General features: G+C 48.0%; 1 protein-coding gene across 1 annotated transcript; it reads right to left on the bottom strand.

Moving 5' to 3' along the window:
* Positions 1 to 15,774: 15,774 nt before the first annotated feature.
* LOC120747880 (olfactory receptor 14I1-like) lies at positions 15,775 to 20,033 on the bottom strand. Its single transcript, XM_058424374.1, has 2 exons — positions 19,223 to 20,033; positions 15,775 to 16,730 (listed from the first exon to the last, which is right to left on the bottom strand). The coding sequence occupies exon 2, from the start codon at positions 16,705 to 16,707 to the stop codon at positions 15,775 to 15,777; it is 933 nt and encodes a 310-aa protein (XP_058280357.1). The 5' UTR covers positions 16,708 to 16,730; positions 19,223 to 20,033.
* Positions 20,034 to 20,414: the final 381 nt, after the last annotated feature.

The following is a 20,414-nucleotide window of genomic DNA, read 5'->3' as shown; positions in this document are numbered from 1 at the left end:
TGGCTGTATAATTCCCAGAGTACAGCTCCCTTTCCACTGAGAGGGGAGTTTTGGGTATGCTCTTTTTCCACATATCTAAAATAAGCTATCTGGAGCTTTCCAATAGTTAAATTTTTGTTGATCTATATTCTCCCAAAATTTGGAAATTTCCGGGATGCTACAGTAAGGATTTTTACTTGCATCATTACATTGAAAAAGTTTTGTTTTGTTTTTTTATCATACTTACAATTCACTTTTTTTGCTTTTTCTTGGGTCTAATACACGGTTGGTTCTTCTGGGACCTACTATACAGAAGTTCCATTACTAACCTTATATCTTTTACAGGGTGTTTTTCCTGCTTCATAAAGGAACCTTTTCCCAGTGTGCCTAGAGACATTCTTCCCCTATCACTGTTGAGCTTAAAATCCACCCTTCTGGTCTGTTTTCTCCACTTGTACTTGCTTGGTTCCATTTTAGAAGCTCAATTGGGCCTAAGCTGCTGCCTTTCCATGGCCATTCTTCTGACATCAAAGCCTCTCTACAGACCCAACAATTGGTTATGTTAAGTTCCTTACTTATTCTTTCCCCCAATTCTACAAACTGATTTTTACCTATCCTTGAGATATCTATTTATTTTTTTAATTGCTGTTTAAGTTTGGTATACAAATCGTTGATTGAAATTGGCACAGGTAGAGGTGGTTGTACTGACTTAGCCTTTTTGCTTATCAATTGCTCTTTTACTAAATCTTATGCTTTGTGCCCAGTAATGTAGGTAAAACAAATCCATCTCTCCTCTTTTGGGCACTGACTTCCCATCCTGCTACCACTTGTTCTTAAATTCTCTGCAATCCAGTACTTTTTCCTTTTATGTGTGCAATTGCCTTATTTGGATGGGTTATAACAGTGACTGTTGACACGAGTGTGAGAAATGAAAAAAGAACCTCGGTGTCTTTCCACGTACAGCTTTTGGTAAAATCTGTAGCATGGCCTTGTCGATATCCCAAAAGGGAGAAGACAAAAATTGAGTGACAGAAAAAGGAGTAACAGAGGTCCAGTATGGCTTATACTCCCACCTCCCATGCCTAAGGGGTTGCAACCCACAGCAGATGTATTTGATCTTCTTGGTGGCGAATACAGAGGCCAATCTGGTCTTGCCCTCTATTTCCTTGTCACTTCCTCTTAGCTAATTTCCAGACAAATCGTTTCTGACACTCCTTAACTGTCGTTTCCCACTGTTCTTCAGGTATCTCCCATTCAACAGGCACTAATAATTCCCATCCACAAAACAAAGTTATTATTTCAGTTTCTTCGAATTCTACTTGGATAGGAGATCGATTTGGCCCTTGACACTTCCTGCAATGAGAGCGTCGCTTGTGTGAACTACAATACCAATTCTTCCCACAATCTAAACATTTACATTTAACCCAGCTAGCATGTCTGGTATTTGGGTGGATCAAACAGGGTATTTGGTCTGGCACTGATGGAAGTTGCAACTCCTCTTCCTCTTTGCATAAATCACAGGCTAAGGTGTGAATACAAGAGTTCTCTGTCCGAAACAGTCCTGATCCTCCTGTTTGGAGTGGAAGTATTCCTCCCCAAGGAGGGTATCGGAGGCATCTCAAAGCTTGTCCAGGCGGTACTTGAAACCACTGATATAAGCTTGGCCTTATCTCCCAATTAGGTGTGATCCTGTGTATGTTTCTTGGACTATTTGGGTCTTCCCAGTTCATTACCACCCAGTCCCCGTTTAAGAGTCAATTTTGTATCACTCAGTTTAGCTGTAATCATCCACTCCTTAGGTTCTTCCACAGGTCCTTTGATTCTGCTGGCGTGGATCCACCCTCGTTCCTTGGTCCGGATCGCAGCCTCAGTCGTCAGCAATACCTGAAAAGGACCTTCCCATTGAGGAGTTAAAGATTGTTCTTTCCAGGTTTTTACGAGCACCCATTCCCCTGGATGAACATTATGGATTTTAAAGTCTAAAGGTGTGGTTTGAGGGATTTTTCCTTTCAACTGTAAGTTTTCAAGAGTTTTTGCAATGGTGTTAACATATCTTTTAACTCTCATTTCCCCTACTTCATAGGTAGCATTTTCATGTTGGGTGGTTAAAAAGGGTAACCCAAACATCATTTCATAGGGTGACACTCCCAGGTCTGACCTGGGTTGTGTTCGGATCCTCAATAAGGCCAAAGGTAGGCATTGTACCCATGACATTTGGGTTTCAACTATTAATTTGGTCAAAGTTCTCTCTAAAGTCTGGTTCATCCTTTCTACACGACCAGAACTCTGTGGATGCCAAGGGGTATGCAGCTCCCATTTTATCCCTAAAGATTGAATTATTTGTTGTAACACTTTTGATGTAAAATGCGTTCCTCTGTCTGAGTCTATTCTATTAACCATTCCGTATCTGGGAATAATCTGTTCTAAAAGGGTCTTACTTACTATGTTGGCTGAGGCCTTGGTAGTGGGAACTGCTTCTACTCAATGAGTTAGATGGTCTGTTATTACTAATAAATACTTCCATCTTTGTACTTGAGGAAGTTCAGTAAAATCTACTTGGATACTTTGAAATGGTCGAAGAGCTAACTCACGACCCCCTAATGTTGTTTTTCTCATCACCTTTTTGTTTATCCTTTGGCAAGTTATACATTTTTCAGTTACTTGCTTTGCTACTCCAAAAATCCCAATGCATCCATAGTTCCTTAAAAAATGATCACACAAAGCCTGAGTACCCCAGTGGGTTTTCTGATGCATGTCTTCTAATCTTCTAGCCAGTATTTTATTAAGTAATTGTCTTCCATCAGGAAGTTTCCATTTCTCTGATTCAGCCTGTTCTCTTCTTATCTTGTTTAATTCTTTTTTCTCTGCTTCACTAAACTTTGGGATTTCCAATTTTTCTTCATTTGGAGTTAATATTAACATAACTCTTTCAGCTCCATTTTCTGCTGCATCCTTAGCTTCCTGATCTGCTAAATTATTTCCTCTTATTTCTGGGGTCACTCCTCTTTGGTGTCCCTTAATGTGTACTATAGCTATTTCTTCAGGTAGTTTTAATGCCTCTAAAATCTCTAAAATGAGTCCCTCATGTACTAATCCTTTTCCTCTTGAGTTAAGTAATCCTCTTTCTTCCCAAATTTTTCCAAAAGTATGTACTACTCCAAAAGCATACTTTGAATCAGTATATATAGTTCCTTTCTTGTGTGCTAAATATTCCAGTGCCTTTTTTAGAGCATATAATTCACAAGTTTGAGCTGACCAGTTTGAAGGTAATTTTCCTTTTTCAATAGTTTGCATGTTTTTTCCATCAACTACTGCATACCCTGACATTCTTTTTCCTTGTAGACATCTGGAGGAACCATCCACATAGATTATTTCTCCTTCTGAAAGGGCTTGTTCTTCAAGATGCCCTCGAACTTTTGTTTGGTATTGGATAATTTCTAAACAATTATGTATTAGGTTATCTGCTGGTTCTCCATATAAGAATTGAGCTGGATTTAAACTTCTGTTTACTTCTAATGTCAGATCATCACTATCTATCAAGATTGCTTCATATTTTAACATTCTAGAGTCTGTCAACCATTTTTCAGCTTTCTGATTTAACACATTTCGAACCGCATGAGGTGTGCACACAATTAGTTTACCTCCAAAAGTAAGTTTACGACTTTCTTCTACCAGGATTGCAGTAGCGGCTATAGCTTGAATACATACTGGCCAGCCGTGGCTCACTGGGTCCAACATCTTTGATAAATAAGCTACTGGTCTCTTTACTCCTCCCCACTCCTGGACCAGAACTCCATGAGCTACCCCCTTTTCTACATTCACATACAGATGAAAGGGTTTTTCTAGTGAAGGTAAGCTTAAAGCTGGTATTGAGGCCAGTTTTAACTTCAGTTTTTGTAATTTATCATCATCTTCCTTGGTCCATTTTATATTATCTCCCTCTCTCAACTTTTCATAGAAAAATTTTACTGCCTGTGTGTACTCCTCAATCTATAATTTACAATATCCCAATAATGTGTGTAGTTTTCTGATTTCCCTCTTTGAAGAGGGAGGTGGAAGGGATAAAATTCTTGCAATTCTCTCTGGACTGAGCTTTCGACTACCCTTACTTATCAAGTGTCCAAGATATTTTACTTCTGGTTCTACAAATTGCAGTTTCCTTTTTGATACCCTTAATCCTTTTTCTCCAAGAAAATTTAAAAGTTTTATTGTAGCTTCTTTAACTTAAGCTTCATCTTCCCCAGATAGTAGAAGATCATCCACATATTGGATAATTTGTATTCTAGGAGGAGTGGAGAAGGCTTGCAGTATTTTTTCTAAAGCTTGTCTAAGTAAGTTTGGAAAATCCGTGAACCCCTGCGGTAATTTCGTCCATCTTAATTGCTGCTTTCTTCCAGTTTTTGGATCCTCCCATTCAAAGGCAAAGATATCTCGGCTCTCCTTGGCTAGTGGACAGGCCCAAAAAGCATCTTTAAGATCCACTACACTAAACCACTGATGCTGGGGTGGAACTTTACTTAGAAGTGTATAGGGATTGGGTACCACTGGGTAACGAGACCGAGTTCTTTTGTTAACCTCCCTTAAATCTTGTACTAGTCTATAACTCCCATCAGGCTTCTTTACTGGGAGAATAGGGGTATTATGGGGAGACATGCAAGGTTCTAATGTCCTGTCCTTTATTAGTCCTCCTATTACTGGCTTCAAACCTTCCCGTCCTTCTAAAGATATGGGGTATTGACATACACGTATGGGACAATCTTCTCTCTCTATTGTAACCCTTATAGGGTCAATATTTAATCCTCCCCTATTTCCTTCCCAAGCCCAAACTTCCTTGTTAATTTTTTCTTCATCTTCTTGGCCTAATTTTAAAACTTTAGCTGTCATTTTCTCATCTTCTGGTATAACCCCTATTCCTAGTTTCACTTGTAAGTCTCTTCCTAGTAAGTTGCTACCTGCCTTTGGGACCAATAAGACATCTCCCACCCAAATTTTAGTTTCTCCTTCAATTACTACATCTTTAATGACTGGAACTGCAAAAGTTTCTCCTTTTGCCCCTGTTACTTTTGCAGTATCTTTACTCCCACTATAACCTTTTGGTACATTTAACAGGCAGGTTCTTTCTGCCCCTGTATCTACTACAAATTCTAATTCTTCTCCTTGGGGACCCACTTTTAGAGTTATCACAGGCTCTAGGTGGTATTTGTCCCCTAAAAAATAGAGCCTTTGACCTCCCTATTCCTCCTCTGTGCTCATCTCTTTGAAGATTTTCAGATCTATTACCTGCTTAGGACAATTTCTCCTATAATGTCCCTCAATCCTACAGTAAAAGCAGACATTCCTGGAATGCTGCTGAGACTTGGTTTGTATTGGGATTCTATTTTTTTTCCTTTCCCCGGTCTCTATTAATTTTATCTCTAGAAGTAGTGCCTGTATGTTTTTGATCTTTTTGGAAATTTTTCTCTCGCATGGTGACTGCCATAAGTTTTGCTTTCAGTTTAGCTTTCTTTTCATTTCTTCAGACATAAACTTTCTGAGCCTCCTTTAATAAGTCATCTAATGATTTATTATGCCAATCCTCAATTTTTTCTATTTTTTTTTTTTTTTTCTAATATCTGGGCAGGCATTAGTAACAAAGTTAATCCTTAACAAAGCTTTTCCCACATCAGTTTCAGTGTCTATTCCGGAATATTGTTTCATATTTTTCCTAAGTCTGTCCAATCATTCAGTTGGAGATTCTTCTTTTTCTTGCTGTGCCTCAAAAGCTTTTTTAGCGTTTTGCCCTCGGGGTGCTGCCTCTTTTATTCCCTTGATTGTTAAATTACGATATTCATTCCTGTGTTTCCGCCCCTCCTCATTATTTTGACCCCACTCAGGAGGCGCAGTCGGCATTTTGTCTTCTCCGGGGGGGCCCCTGTGGGTTCTCTTTTTCCCAAACTTTTATTCCAGCTGCTCTGATTAATTGCCTTTCTTCCTGAGAAAATATTATTTTCATTATAGTCTGCATCTCTTCCCAAGTATAAATATTTGGACCTAAAAATTGGTCTAATTGTTCAGCTGTGCCTATGGGATCTTTTAAAATTCCCTTGATTTCTTTTTTAAAATTCTTGACCTCAGAAGAAGTCAAAGGGGCATTTACAAACCCTGTTCCACCCCCTCCCATTGGGACTTCTCTTAGTGGAAATAGACTAATTTCTTTATCCCATTTTTGGTTTTAATACTCTGTTGTCTTTTTTCTGTGTTTTGAGAAAGAATCCAGAGAGGGCTGTCTTTTAAGTGAACTTCTAGTGATTCGATAAGGCATTTCTAGGGAGAAGTCGTTTCTCTGAGCAGTAGCTGTGGTTACCGAGGGAACGGAGCTCAGGGCAGGAAGGGCGGTGAGGGGAGGGCACAGCGCCGAGGCTTGGTCCTCCAAGGGCGGAGCATTAGCGGGGTTTGCTGCCGGGACCGGCAGAGGAGGGGGCAGTTCTGGGGGATAGCAGAGGGGAGCGTGGGCAGCCTGCACGGGGCTGGTGGCGGCTGAGTCAGCGGCTCCCGGCAGAGACAAAGCAGCAGCGGCGGCAGCGCCCAGCGCAGCCGGCACGGGCAGGGCAGCCGGGGATCGGGCAGTGGGGGAAGCGATCGGAGATAGGACGGCTGGGACCGACGGGACCCCCGGCACGGTCGGGGCGGTGGTCTTAGACCACGCGTCAGGAGGGACCCCTGGCATGGCCCCCAGGGTGGCTGCAGACCAGGCGGCCGGGGCAGACAAATTCACTAGCAGGGCCAGGGATGGGGTGTATGCGGGAACCGGCGCAGCTGTCACAGGCTGCGAGCCCGCACTTGGGACGGGAACCGAGGCAGGCAGGGCTGCTGAAGGCTGCGAGCCGGCATTCGGAACGGGAACTGGGGCAGGCGGGGCTGAAGCGGGACCCGGGACAGGGGGCTCGGCCGCGAACGGCGGGAGCGCGAGCGGGAACGGAGGGGGCAAAGCCTGCAAAGGTTCCCACTCTATTTTCTTCTTTTCTTGTTCTCTTCCCTTTTCTTTCCCCTTTTTCTTTTCCTGTTTCGTCTCGGGCGTTTCTGATACATTAAAGATTTTTATTCTCCTAAAATCTCCTGTCCAACATGTGGCATATTCTCTTTCTTCAGGATTAAACGGTTCTTTTGAATTTACAAATCTATTTAGAGCTTGACAGATCCAGTTCTCAAAAGAGCCGTATCTTGGCCAATAAACGTGGTCAGATCTTATTTCCTTCTCCGCCCATTCTATCATGCAAAATTGTATCATCTTTACCTTTTCGGGTTTTTTTGTACAAGGGTTTTTATCCCAGTTAGCTAACATAATGCTGAGAGGGCTATCTTGAGGTATTTCTGTTGGTAATTTTTTACACTTTTTTTTTTTTTTTTTGCATCCAACATACTGTTTTTCTGTCCCATTTTTCAAGATTTTATCTATTCATCCCTCACCTCTGTTTTTCACTTTCTCTTACAACCTAAAGACCACTTCTATCTATGCACACACACAAAAATCCCTTCTATTGCACACAAATACAATACACTTCCCTCTAAGGAGATATACCAGCCAACATTACATGTGCTTTACTCTTACTTCATTCCTCCTTCACTTTTACACACTCTTTCACACTCTTAGGACATGAAGCCTGTCGTCAGAGAATCGTGGCTCTGTGTGTCCTCCCCCTATAGCTGGGCCTCTGAGGAGGGCCCAGAATCTGGTCGCCCCAGGTGCCGATTCACTTATGAGGCTAATTTGCGTGTCACTTACACTTTACTGCCCCCCCACTCCACACACCAGGAGAAAAAGGGCTGAATTGCAGGTCACACACACACTTTGCCACAGCTCCCACCCGCCCGGGGAAACTGAGGCCTATTTGCAGGTCACACCACACTTTGCCACAGCCCCCACCTGCCCAGGAAAACTGAGGCAGATTTTGTGTGTGACTCACTCTCACACAACAAAACAACAACAAGGTACCTTTTACTTTCAAATCACCTATTACAATTTTAGGTGTTACTGGCCAGTCCCGGTGCTCTTGGATATCCCTTCAATCCAGCCGTGTTGTTCAACCCCAGATGTTCTTGGGCATTTTATCCCTCAATCCAGCTGCATTGTCCAACCTTAGATGCTCTTGGTCATAACCTCAATCCGGCAGAACCCTGGGTGCTCTTGGACATCAATCCCTCAACCCAGCAGGTTTCAGTCCTGGATGATCTTGGGGCAATAACCCCTCAATCCAGCAGATTTTTTTTTTTTTTTTTTGACTTCCTAGGGGTCCCACCCCTTCTCTAAAACTCAGTCCCAGTTTCCCAGGGGGGATTCTCTCACTCATCATCCGCTTTGTCTCTTTACTGGCCGTTTTTCTCGTGAAAGAACGGAAACGCAGCATAGGAGACTCCGCACTCGCTTAGCAGGTCTGGGATAACCAGCTGCCTCTCATTCACACACATTCATCCCCCCCTTAACCGCCCCCCCAAACCAGTACTTACCTGTCCTTTGTCCTTGGGTCTTTGTCTTCGTGTACACTTTAGTCTTAGGGGCTAACTACCGTGGTTTTAGGGAATCTTTTCACTTTTCTTTGTTTTATTGCCTCCTTTTGTCCATTGATCGTAACCTGCATCTGCCGGTCACAGCAGGGGATATACAGAGCGAGGCTGCCAAACTGGGCAGGGCGCACCGTCCTCACCCTGATTCCACTGGGGCACCGGCAGTGAGGTGTTATAACCATCCTCTGCTACCATAATTGTGAAAAACACCAATCACTTGTTTTTGAAATTTTAAAAGTTTAATAGTAAATAAGATGGTTATAAAAATCGAATTAGAGTAAAAAAATTGAACAATTAGAGTTAGGACAATACGAGACAATAAAAAACAAAGTTACAGATGTCTGGGTGCCTCTCCGAGCAAAAAAGCTCTGGAGAAGGACCCCTGTTAACAAAGGATTATCTCTTAAAAGCAATAGCCTGTTGAATATTCATACATTTCATACATGATGCATAAATTCCATTCAAACAAAGAATTGTCTCTGGTTAGTATCACTTTTTTTCCTTTAATCTCTATGACGTCCAGAGGGCTGAGCGAGGCAGGAGAAGTTGGTCTCTTCTGATAAGGAAGTAGTAAATTCTTTTTTCTTGGAAAGATTTACGTTTTCCTGTGGTTGTTACATAAAAACTACATTTTAACTACAAAACTACATTTACCATACTATCAAAATATTAATACAACATTAACAATCAATACAACATAATACATATAGTAAATATCTTGCGTAGAGCCATATAATATGCACTTTTCACACCAGGGACCCCAGCCCTGTGGGAATGCCCCCGGATCGGGACAAAAAGCTGCCCCCCTGGAGGCACTTGGAACACCCACCTGCGGCCCGGCCCTGGCACACAGCTCCCGGCAGCTGCCCCGCTGGCGCAGGCGGGGCTTTGGAGCAGGGAGGCTCTGCGGGACCCCCCGGGCTCTGCCCCCTCCCAGTCCGTGCCCGCCCCGGGGCTGACCTTCAGCCCGGGCTCTCTCGCTGTGCCCGGCTCCTGCACAGTCCCCACTCTCAGTTCCTTGGCCCCCTGGGCTCTCCCCTGGGGCTCGGAGAACACCCGGCAATGGAACCTTGCCCTGAAAAGGAACCACTTTGGTGCTGCCTAGCCAGGCATCAACTGAAACTTTGTTCCTTTTGCCTTCATGCAGAAACCCCCGGGGCATTTTCGGCAAAGAGTTTCAGCCCCCCAGCTCTTGCTGAAGGCTCTCTCTGCAAATGTCAAGCTGCCAGGACCCTGTCCTTGCTGTCACCTGCTGTGGCTGGGCATGAACAGGGCTCCTGCACTTGCATTTCCAGCTGCTGTGCAACCAAAGCTGAGGGATGTGGAGCTGACTGAATGCAACAACTGGAATATGAGCCTCTCTCAAGGGGGAAATCTCCCTCTCCTGTGCCAGCCCGTGCCAATGCTGCCATTCTCTGCTGCTGCTGAGGCACTTGGGGCTCTGGCTGAGCAGGAAAGGTGACCCTGAGCCAGGAGCTTTCCTTGGCTGCAGCAAAGCCTTGGCACACAAAGACCTTCCTGGTGCTCTGCCCTGGGCCAGGAGGGATTGTGCCACCAGAGCTGAGCCTAAATTTCTTCTCGCAGGCAGCTTTAGGACACAGAAGACAGAGAAGGCAGAGCTGCCTCTCAGCTTTCCACAGTCCTCCAGAAGGATCCTGTGTGTGAAGCAGTCTGGGAACAGGGTTTACGTGTGTGGGAAGGGGGAATTCAGAGTCCTTTTCTCCCCTGTGGGCTGAGGGTCTGCATTTCCAATGGCCCTGCACCTGCCAAAGTGGACTCTTTCACTCAACAGAGACCAGTTCTGCTGTAAGCCTGTCCTAAACCTGCTTTTCCTGCAAATGTGCCCAATGAATCCTCATTTTTTGCAGCCTGCGTGCATGCAGGTGTGCGAACCGATGGATGGAACAGCTCTTCTACAGGGAAGTTCTATTTTTCTTGTTTGTTTTTATTTTTGTTTTTGTTGTGGTTTTTTTTTGTTTGTTTTTGTTTTTGTTGTGGTTTTTTTTGTTTGTTTGTTTTTGTTTGGTTTGGTTTATTTTCCTGTTCTTTTGATTTGATTGGTTTTGTTGATTTTGGGGAGAGCTTTTTATTTTTAGGGTTTCTGGGTTTTTTTCCTTTTTTGTTTTTTGTTTCAGTTGTTTTTTTAGGTGGTGGGAATTTTCAGGGGTTTTTTTGTTTGTTTGTTTTGTTTTGTTTTTATTTGTTTGGTTTTGGTTTTTTTGGATTTTTGGGCGGATTTTTTTTGGTTGTTTTTTTTTTTTTTTTTTTTTTTTTTTTTGGTCTTTTTATTTTATTTTAATTAACTCCCCCTGTCAGCTCTGGGGAGAACTCTGTAACTCTATGTGACACTTGCCTGTGGCACTATGGAGGTGGCCAGGGGGACCTTCCCCGAGCTGTGTGCACAGCAATGCACATCAGCCCAGGCCGGGGGTGCTCAGTGCCCGGTCAGTTTTGCTGTCTGGGTGTGGCTCTGGACGCTTCCCTTGGAGCATCTCCAGGCAGGGAACGTTGGAGCTGTCACCACCGTGGTGTCACAGAGAGGGGAACGCTGGGGCTGTCCCGCTCCTGCCCCGGCCCCAAGAGCTCTGCCAGCACCTGGAGGAGACACAAAGGCTGAGCCCAAGGGTGAGAACTGCAGAAGGGGCTGAGCTGGGAGGGAGGCAGCGGGATCATGGAGTCCAGGCCCTGGCCCTGCACAGACAGCCCAACAGTGGCAGCCTGGGCATTCCTGGGAGCGGTGTCCAAAGGCTCCTGGAGCTGTGGCAGCCTCACAGCTGTGGCCATTCCCTGGGGAGCCTGGTGAGTGGTCAAGCCCCCTGTAGGGGAAGAAGCTTTTGCTGGTCTCCAGCCCGCAGCTGGCCTGGCCCAGCCCCAGCCGTTCCCTGGGGTGCATTCCCTGCTGGCCCCGGGGCAGAAGTCTCAGCTGCCCCTGCTGCTGTCCCTGGGCAGGAGGCGCAGCCCCCGGGGAGCTCTGAGCTCCGTCTGCTGGGCTGCGGCCGAAGCGAGCCAGTGCCGGCAGAGCTCTGGGGAAAGGTCCCGGCCCTGGCTTGGGGCTGGGCCAGTGGCCCAGGGAGCAAATCAACTTGCAGCTGCTGCCCCAGAGCAGGGAAGAGCAGGAATTGCTGGCTGGGAGAGACTCTTGCCAAGGGCCTGCAGCGCCAGGACACAGGCCATGGCCGGACACTGCTTGGGGCCAGGGTGAGCTGGGATGTGGGGATGGACTTGTTCCCTGGGAGGGCGGTGGAGCCCTGGCACAGAGTGGGCGGAAAAGCTGCGGCTGCCCTGGAATGGCTGGAAGTGTCAAGGGCCTGGTTGGAGGGGACTTTGTGACCAGAAGGGATTGGATGGATGGGATGGGATGGGATGGGATGGGATGGCATGGCATGGCATGGCATGGCATGGCATGGCATGACATGGCATGGCATGGCATGGCATGGCATGAGATGGGATGGGATGGGATGGGACGGGATGGGATGGGGCAGTGTAATGTGGGGTGTTATTGCAGTGTGGGGGTGGTAGGAAAGTTGGGAGGAGTGGGGATTGCAATGGGGGGATGGGGTGGTTTGGGCTCTTGGAGTAGGGGAGTAGATGGAGGGAAATCAAGAAGCAGTGTTTAAAGGCTGCTGGTGCTTTTAGGAATTTTGGGGCCTGGAAGTGTCATGTGGGAGGTTGCTGCGAAATTGGGAAGACTGACGTTAAGGTGCTGTGCAGGGCTGAGGTGGATGGGCACTGATTTTGGGAGGGTAAGGGCACCTGCTCCAAGGAAAGAAAGCAAGAAAGCAAGAAAGCAAGAGAAAGCAAGAAAGCAAGAAAGCAAGAAAGCAAGAAAGCAAGAAAGAGAAAGAAAGAAAGCAAGAAATAAAGCAAGAAAGAAAGCAAGAAAGCAAGGAAGGAAGGAAGGAAGGAAGGAAGGCAGGAAGGCAGGAAGGAAGGAAGGAAGGGTTTTAAATAAAGCTCTAGGTGTATAATTTATTAAGCAATGAAGTTCAATTTAGCAGCAATGTAATTTTATTTTAGCATTTAGTATTTTATAATCAAGCATATATAAAAATTGGGCAGTGATTAATTAAAGATAAGTAATGTTTGGATAAAGCATAAGCAAAAAGGACTGGGATATGGGGGGGGGGGAGCGTTTCTGACCCCACCTCACGTACAAAAGTAATAATTAATCCAACTTAAATTTATATGCTGTATGCTAATACATATTCATTAATATTTCCCGTAAATCTTCTATTTTCAATTCTTAAAATCTACGTCACTATACTACATAGTGCATGCTCCACTTCTTGTTAGGGGGTCTTCTTGGCTTTTTGGTGGTCTTCTTCAGATGAAGGCTCATCATCTTCCTCTCGTCCTATGAATAACCTTACTGGCTGCATGTGCGCTCTAAGTTTTGTGTTATGCATAACTAAGCATTATGTTCCAAAAGGTAATTATTTCATGGATCAAACCACCACCCAAAATCCCTGCCTTGGAATAATCCCAGCTTTGTCCATCTCAAGGCCAGTTCTATCTTAAGACATCCTGTATCCCATAACATCTGCAACGGGCCTGTTGAGAGCTTATCAGAGCAGTGGCTTGCAGAAAAGGGACATGACATGATTAAACTAGTAAGAATTTAGGCCTCAAGGATATGCTATCCTTGAAGGAAGGCTTATGTGAAGAACAGGATGTAAGCCGGATGTGAAATTAGTCAAGTATGGGGAAACTAAAGATAAGATGTACTGACTTTAACTGTTTTGCAATTATTGAGGTCGATGCTAAGTAATGCTTGCGTTAATTAGTTATGTCCAATGATGAGCTTGGCTTTTGCAATATGTATGAGCTAATTATGAAAAGTATAAAAATGTAATGCAACCTTAATAAAGTGAGATCTGCTGACCATGACAGCATGAGGCATTTCTCCCGTGGCTCCGGTAACCCGACACCGACACGGGCCCATCTCCCTACCTTGGAGTAGTCCCAGCTTTGGCCAATCCATCTTTGAAGTTCTTGCTTATCTCAAACTGCATCCTGTATCTCATTTTTCTCATGTAGCATCTGCCAAGGGGCCCATCTGCTTTGTAACACAAATCACATCTACTTCTTCCTTTAGTACTTTACAACAAATATTTTCTAAACTATATATATTTCTAAAATATTGATACAGATTCAATTAGCATGAATCATTTTCATTTATTACATTTTTATAGATTGAGATCAGCAATGTCCAATTGATATTGATATTGATATTGATCCTCAGCACATTAAATGCAGTCTAAATAGATATGAAAATCAAGACCCTTCATGGCTGACAATCATTCAGACTTTTTCTCCATCCTGTCCCAACCATTTCCCTCATCAAACTCCTGGTACTCCTATGGATCAGGAGCAGTGTGGCCAACAGGAGCAGGGCAGCGATTCTTCCCCTGTACTCAGCACTGGTTGGGCAGCATCTTGACTGCTGTGTCCAGTTCTGGGCGCCCCAGTTTAGGAAGGACATGGAGGGGCTGGAGCATGTCCAGGGAAGGGCAGGAAGGCTGGTGAGGGGTCTGGAACACAAGTCCTGTGAGGAGGGGCTGAGGGAGCTGGGGTTGTTTATCCTGCAGAAGAGGAGTCTCAAGGGAGACAAGGCAGTGTCAGGGCACAGGTTGGACTTGATGATGTCCAAGGCCTTTTCCAACCTGGCTGATTCTGTGATTCTCTGAAACCACCCTTGCAGCAGTTGCAGGATGAGCCCTGGGCCTCCTCTCCAGAAGGTCCAGCAGCCCAGGTCCCTCAGCTTCTCCTCACAGCCCCAAAGCCCATCCTGTCAGTCCTGCAGAGCCTCTGCAGCTCCTCCTCCTTGCCCAGAACAGGGAGCCCCACAGCCAGACACAGCAGCCCAGATGTGCCCCCCTGGCCTGTGGTGCCTCTGGCAGCACGAGGCACTGCAGGAGCCTGCAGACAATTCCTGAAGCACTTGGAGGATGATCCTGCTCCCCAAGGGATGTTCCCATGGTGCCAGGAACTAAGGAACTGAAATGGGGAATGGGGCCAGAGAGGAAAGGGCAACCAGGGATAGGCTTATTGCAGGGGAGGGAACAGGGAGGGGCAATAGGAAGGAATTTGTAGCAGGAAGGGTAAAGAAAGCCCAGGTTAAGCAAAGGAAATGCTGAGGGCAGTTTGGGGGTGGCTGCCAGGCAGCCCTGGCTCTGAGCAACAACATCTGCAGTGGCACAGGAAACTCACAGCTCATGGGAACAAACTTTCTGGCTGACTTCAGAGGCCACCACAAACCTGAGTGGTTTCCCTGCTGTCCCCCAGCCCTTCCTGGCCCCAGGGGCTGATGGCATTTGTGCTCACTCAGGTTCATCTCCCCACACCAACACCATGGGGGTGCTCACGCCTGCTCTGGGCAGTGCAAACAGGGGCTCCTGAGCCAGTGCTGCCGTGTCTGTGCCTGCAAGGATGCGGCACCTGTGTGAGCTGGGGGAGAGGCCAGGGCTGCAGAGGGGGGATGTTGTTGGCAGGTGCATGAGGACGCTCTGGGACGCTGCCCTGGGGTGTCCAGCGCAGTGGGGATGGATCAGCCCCTGCTCTGCTGCTCCTTCCCATCTCCCCCAGGGACCTTGCAGAGCCCCAGCCATGCTGTTTGCCCCCAGCCTGCCCACGGCCACCCTGGGGCTGCTCACGGGGCTTTTCTCTGCTGAGCATTGGCCTGGGCGTGTTCTGGAGAGAGCCTGGGCAAGGAGCCTGGAGCCCCCAGGCCCTGCCCTGAGGCGTCAGCGCTGCCCCAGCAGTGCCCATGGCCTGTCCCTGCTGCAGCCCCGGCACTGCCACCCCCAGCACTGTGCCCGGCCCCGAGAGCACTCAGGCCCTACAGCAACACCAGGGCCAGGAGGGCAGCGGGGCAGGGGCACGGGAGCAGCACTGGCAACACCAAGTGCTGCTGCTCCTGGGCACAGCTGCTGTGCCAGCACTGATCTGCCCCCAGCTCTGCACACAGACATTGCTGCTGCAGCTCCAGAGAAGGGAACAAAAGGGGGATCTCTGCAGAAAACTTGGCTGGGAGATCCTTTAGTTTGTTTAAAGCCACCAAGGGTGCAGGCCCTTATTGACACAGTCTGTGGCCACAGGGAAGGTGGAGTGAAACAAAATGAGAAATGGCACCGTGACATGTCATTGTGGAGATTAATTAAGAAAAAGAAAGAAAAAGAACCTCCAAAATGAAACCAACAAGAAGTATCTAATATAACTTTTATTACAAGTGATTTTCAGAAATTGGCCAGCAGTTTAATGTTTCCAAAACCATCCAATCATCAGTCTCCACACTGCAGCCTTGAGCTCCTGGTTCCTCAGGCTGTAGATGAGGGGGTTCAGGGCTGGAGGCACCACCGAGTACAGAACTGACAGGGCCAGATCCAGGGATGGGGAGGAGATGGAGGGGGGCTTAAGGTAGGCAAACATGCCTGTGCTGACAAATAGAGAGACAACAGCCAGATGAGGGAGGCAGGTGGAAAAGGCTTTGTGCCGTCCCTGCCCAGAGGGGATCCTCAGCACAGCCCTGAAGATCTGCACATAGGAGAAAACAATGAACACAAAGCAACACAATGCTAAAGAAATGGAAAATACAATGTGCCCAAGTTCCCTGAGGTTTGAATGTGAGCAGGAGAGCTTGAGGATGTGTGGGATTTCACAGAAGAACTGGCCCAGGGCATTGCCATGGCACAGGGGCAGGGAAAATGTATTGGCCGTGTGCATGAGAGCATAGAGAAAGGCACTGGCCCAGGCAGCTGCTGCCATGTGGGCACAAGCTCTGCTGCCCAGGAGGGTCCCGTAGTGCAGGGGTTTGCAGATGGACACATAGCGGTCATAGCACATGATGGTCAGGAGGGCAAGCTCTTCTGTGATAAAGAAGGAAAAGAAAAAGAGCTGTGCAGCACATCCTGTGTAGGAGATGGTCCTGGTGTCCCAGAGGGAATTGTGCATGGCTTTGGGGACAGTGGTGAGGATGGAGCCCAGGTCGGTGAGGGCCAGGTTGAGCAGGAAGAAGAACATGGGCGTGTGCAGGTGGTGGCCGCAGGCTACGGCGCTGATGATGAGGCCGTTGCCCAGGAGGGCAGCCAGGGAGATGCCCAGGAAGAGGCAGAAGTGCAGGAGCTGCAGCTGCCGCGTGTCTGCCAATGCCAGCAGGAGGAAGTGGCTGATGGAGCTGCTGTTGGACATTTGCTGTGGCTGCACATGGGGACCTGTTCATGGATAAAGGACAGTGACAAGTCAGCAGAGGCTGCTTTGAGCCAAACCTGGGCCATTCCCTGTAGACTGTCCTGCTGTGACTCACCCACCCTTGTTCCTGCTCTGGGAAAACCTTCACCCAGGTCCCTGCCTGAGCTCCAGTTGTGCTGTCTGAGTGTGCCAGGAGCATCCAGGCCTGTGCGTGGGGGCTCTCCAGGAGCCATCCCTGCTCTGCTCCCCTGGGTTTGTGGCCATGTGGCAGAGGGACAAGGATGGATATTCAGGATTTGTCAGTGGAATCACTCCTAATGCAGACAGGCTTGTTCCCATCTGCACTCCTAAAGGGCATGGAGAGCAGGAAGGAATTTTAGCCATTATTTTCCTGCCCAGACTTCATTCCTGGTTCTCTGAGGTCAGAATTCCCCAGCATTTCTGCTGCACTCAGAGTTTGCCACTGAGAGATGAGAGGCAAAGGATTCCCTGTGGCTTAGGGAAGGTGAGGGGCTGGATGGGCTTGTTCCCAACTGCCCTGGGTTTGCACCTTTGGCTGCAATCAGAGCACAATCACACTCCTGTGTCACCCTGGGATAAACCAGACCCTGCCCAGAGCAGAGGGATCCCTGAATGTCTCAGCCTCTCCAAAGGTCTCTGGGCAAGGGCTCAGCACCCCCTTCTGCCAAGGACACTCACGGCTCCCTTGGCAAACCCAACAGCATTTCCTCAGCTCTGGCATCTCTGCACTTCCCCGTGGGACATTCAGGGAACTCCCAGAGGCTCTGGCACAGATTTGCAGCCAGGAGGGCAGCTCAGAGCTTGGAAGGACACAGCAAGGAGATCCCTGGGTGTGCCCATGATGGGATCTCAGGGAGGGGGCTCAGCTCATTCCCCTTTCCCATGGACTGCTTTGCCCACAGCCCCACAGGTGACAGGCAAGCTTGGACACCCCATTCCCATGGACACAGCTGCCTGGCAGCAATCCCAAGGGCAGTGCCTGACTCAGCTGCTGCAAATGCCAGAGCCTCCCTGAGAGCACCAGGTGACAGTGACAAGATCAGGGGAGGGCAGAAACAAGAGAAGATGTTGTGGTGCTGTGCCTGGGAGGGCAGGGCAGAGACAGCCGGGCACTCAGGACAGTGTTCCCGTAGCCAGCTGTGCACGGCACCTCCCACACACCAACAGTGCCCTCCTGCCCCCAGCACTGCTCTGTTCAGCCCCCTCTCCTTCCCTGAGCATCTCCCTGTGCCTGGACATTTCCCTGCTGAGAGGAGCCTTGTCCCTGCCAGCGCTCACAGAGCCCATCCCACCCTCTGTGCCCTGGGCCCGGCCCTACAGAAACCTGCCTGTCTGCAGGGCCCTGCCTGGGGCAGGCTCTGTCTGCAGTGGGCAAGGGCAGCTCAGGAGAGCCCTGCTGGGCCCTGCAAAGGTGATGCTGGAGCTGTCCAGGGCTGAGGAGTGGCTGAAGGCCCTTTAGGAGCCTCCCAGCAGGGAGACTGACCACCCAAAGTTACAGTTCTGGAGTCTCTGTAAATGTTGAAACATTACTTTGATGATCCTGTGTGTCCCTTTCAACTCAGAATGTTCTGTGATACTGTGATTTCAATTCCTGTTCTTCTTTCATCCTCCTGTTGCCTATTAACAAAAGAGAAAAAAAATGCCTTGTAACAGTTTTAGAACAGAAAAGTTAAGACCAGATGTTTATTGGAAGCTTCCAGTTATCCCAGTGGGGTGGGGCACACCCAGTCCCCGATTTCAACAATCTATTAAGATTGATTAATTAGGATATTTAACAGGAACATCCAATAAGAGATTCAGTTGCCCCAGTTACACACCCCTGGGTCAACTCATTGGAGTAGGTCCAAGGGCTTCTTTGCCACACTTTTTTTAATGACTGCTCACACTGGTTAAAAACTAAAATGTTCTTCATGTAGGTCCTATTCCTGAAAATATGATTATACAGTATTTTAGGAATGTATTTAGAAGGTCAGCTTATTGTTCTAAAATTTAATAGAAAGGGAGTAATGTACTAGAGTTAATTAAGGATTATAGTTTTATACCTATATAATAGTAGTTAACAGATCTATGAATATATGAAAAATGTATAAAAAGCAAAAATCTTTTTGTCATCATCCCAACTTTCGAACCCTTCTCCAAGCACGAAAAAGAAACACTCTCAGGAAATCTCCTGATCTTTACAGCAATCCCAGGCTTACCTTCTTTTGGCAAGTGTCCTCTGGAGCAGTGCCCAGGCTGGTCTGGAGCTGGGAGCAGCCCTGCCCCACACAGCACCTCTCAGCAGCAGCACCTGCCCTGCTCAGGGCAGCTCCTTGCCCCCACAGCTTCTCCCCAGTGCTGGGAGCAGCTCCCCGGGCCGGCTGAGAGCTGTCCCTGGCAGGCAGCAGAGTCCCTGGCCCAGCACAGCGCCCTGGGCTGCAGCACCCTGCTCTGCAGGACAGCCCTGGGCACCCCTGGCTGCTCTCCACAAGAGATAATCAGAGAATGTACTCACAGAGTCTGTAGGCATTGGGATGTTCCAGCTTTAGGAGATCACTGCAGGAGCTGCAGCTGCCTTGTCCTGCAGCCAGAGGTTCCTGTGTCAAGGGCTGGGAGTGATTCTCCCACAGTCACTTCTCAGCTCTTCCCAGCCCTGAGTGATTGAAGCTCTCTGTGCCTGTGTGCTGTGCCCGGGGTGGCTGCAGGCAGTGCCCCAGCCCTGCTGGGCTGTGCTCAGGAGCTGCTCCTGGGCAGAGCTGTCTCTCTGCAGCGCTGCCCTTGCCAGGAGCTGCCTCTGTGCCAGGAGCCCGGCCCAGCTCAGCAGCACAGACACAGCACAAGGACTTTAATGACCCTCTTGGGGCTTGTGCTCAGGCCCTGAACATCAGTCCCTGAGAGGGAGCTGAAGAAACCTCTCAGGAATTCCAAGTCAGAATCCAACTCCAAAGTTTCTTGAAGTTTTAATGGGTCCCACTGAGGGACAGGACAGAGAAAGTGTCCCCAGGCCCCAGGCAGAGCAGAGAACTGGAGGCAGTGATGACAGGTGGGGACAAAGAGAAGCCAAGTCTTGGTGCCCTGGGGCACAGCAGCCTCTGTGCCACCAAGGGCTGTGAGGAGACACCTTGTCCTGAGGCCCTGGGGCCTCCTGGCACAGCCCCAGCAAGGCTGGGCACTGTCAGCCCCTTGTGCTGCCCTCAGCATCCCCCTCACATCCCAGTGGCCTCAAGGATCTGCTGGAAGGAGTCCCTGGGGAGCCTTGGTCAGCAATGGCCCTGGGGGGCTCCTGAATGCTCCCAGGGACTGCAGGTTTTTCAAAGGACTTTGGGTTTTGCTTTTGCCTGGGAGTCTCTGAGAGGTTTGTGCAATCATGGCCTCCAATTATCTGCTGTAATTAGTCCCTTGAGAGGCTTTGTCAGGAACAACACTCAGTGGGGCTCATTAATGCTTCAAGGTACTTCAGTTGTTTTAAGGTTCTTGGGTTTTCCCTTTTATAACTGACTCTATGAGAGGTATGTGCAATCATGGCCCCAGTCATCTACTTTAACAAGTTCCCTTCGGATTCTTAGTCAGAGTAAAGACTCAGTGGAGCTCATTAATACTACAGGATACTCAAGATTTATTAAGGAACTTTTTTTGACACTGAGTCTGAGAGGTTTGTGCAATCATGGCCTCCAATTATCGGCTTTAATGAGTACCCTAGAGATTCT

This window comes from Hirundo rustica, unplaced genomic scaffold (assembly GCF_015227805.2).
Source record: "Hirundo rustica isolate bHirRus1 unplaced genomic scaffold, bHirRus1.pri.v3 scaffold_259_arrow_ctg1, whole genome shotgun sequence".
Taxonomy (NCBI): Eukaryota; Metazoa; Chordata; class Aves; order Passeriformes; family Hirundinidae; genus Hirundo; species Hirundo rustica.
The sequence above is the reverse complement of the archived record's forward strand: the minus strand, read 5'-3'. Positions and strand labels throughout refer to the sequence as shown.

Bases quoted from the DNA above. Each gene is read 5' to 3' on its own strand.
- LOC120747880 (XM_058424374.1), bottom strand. From the start codon at position 16,707: ATGTCCAACAGCAGCTCCATCAGCCACTTCCTCCTGCTGGCATTGGCA.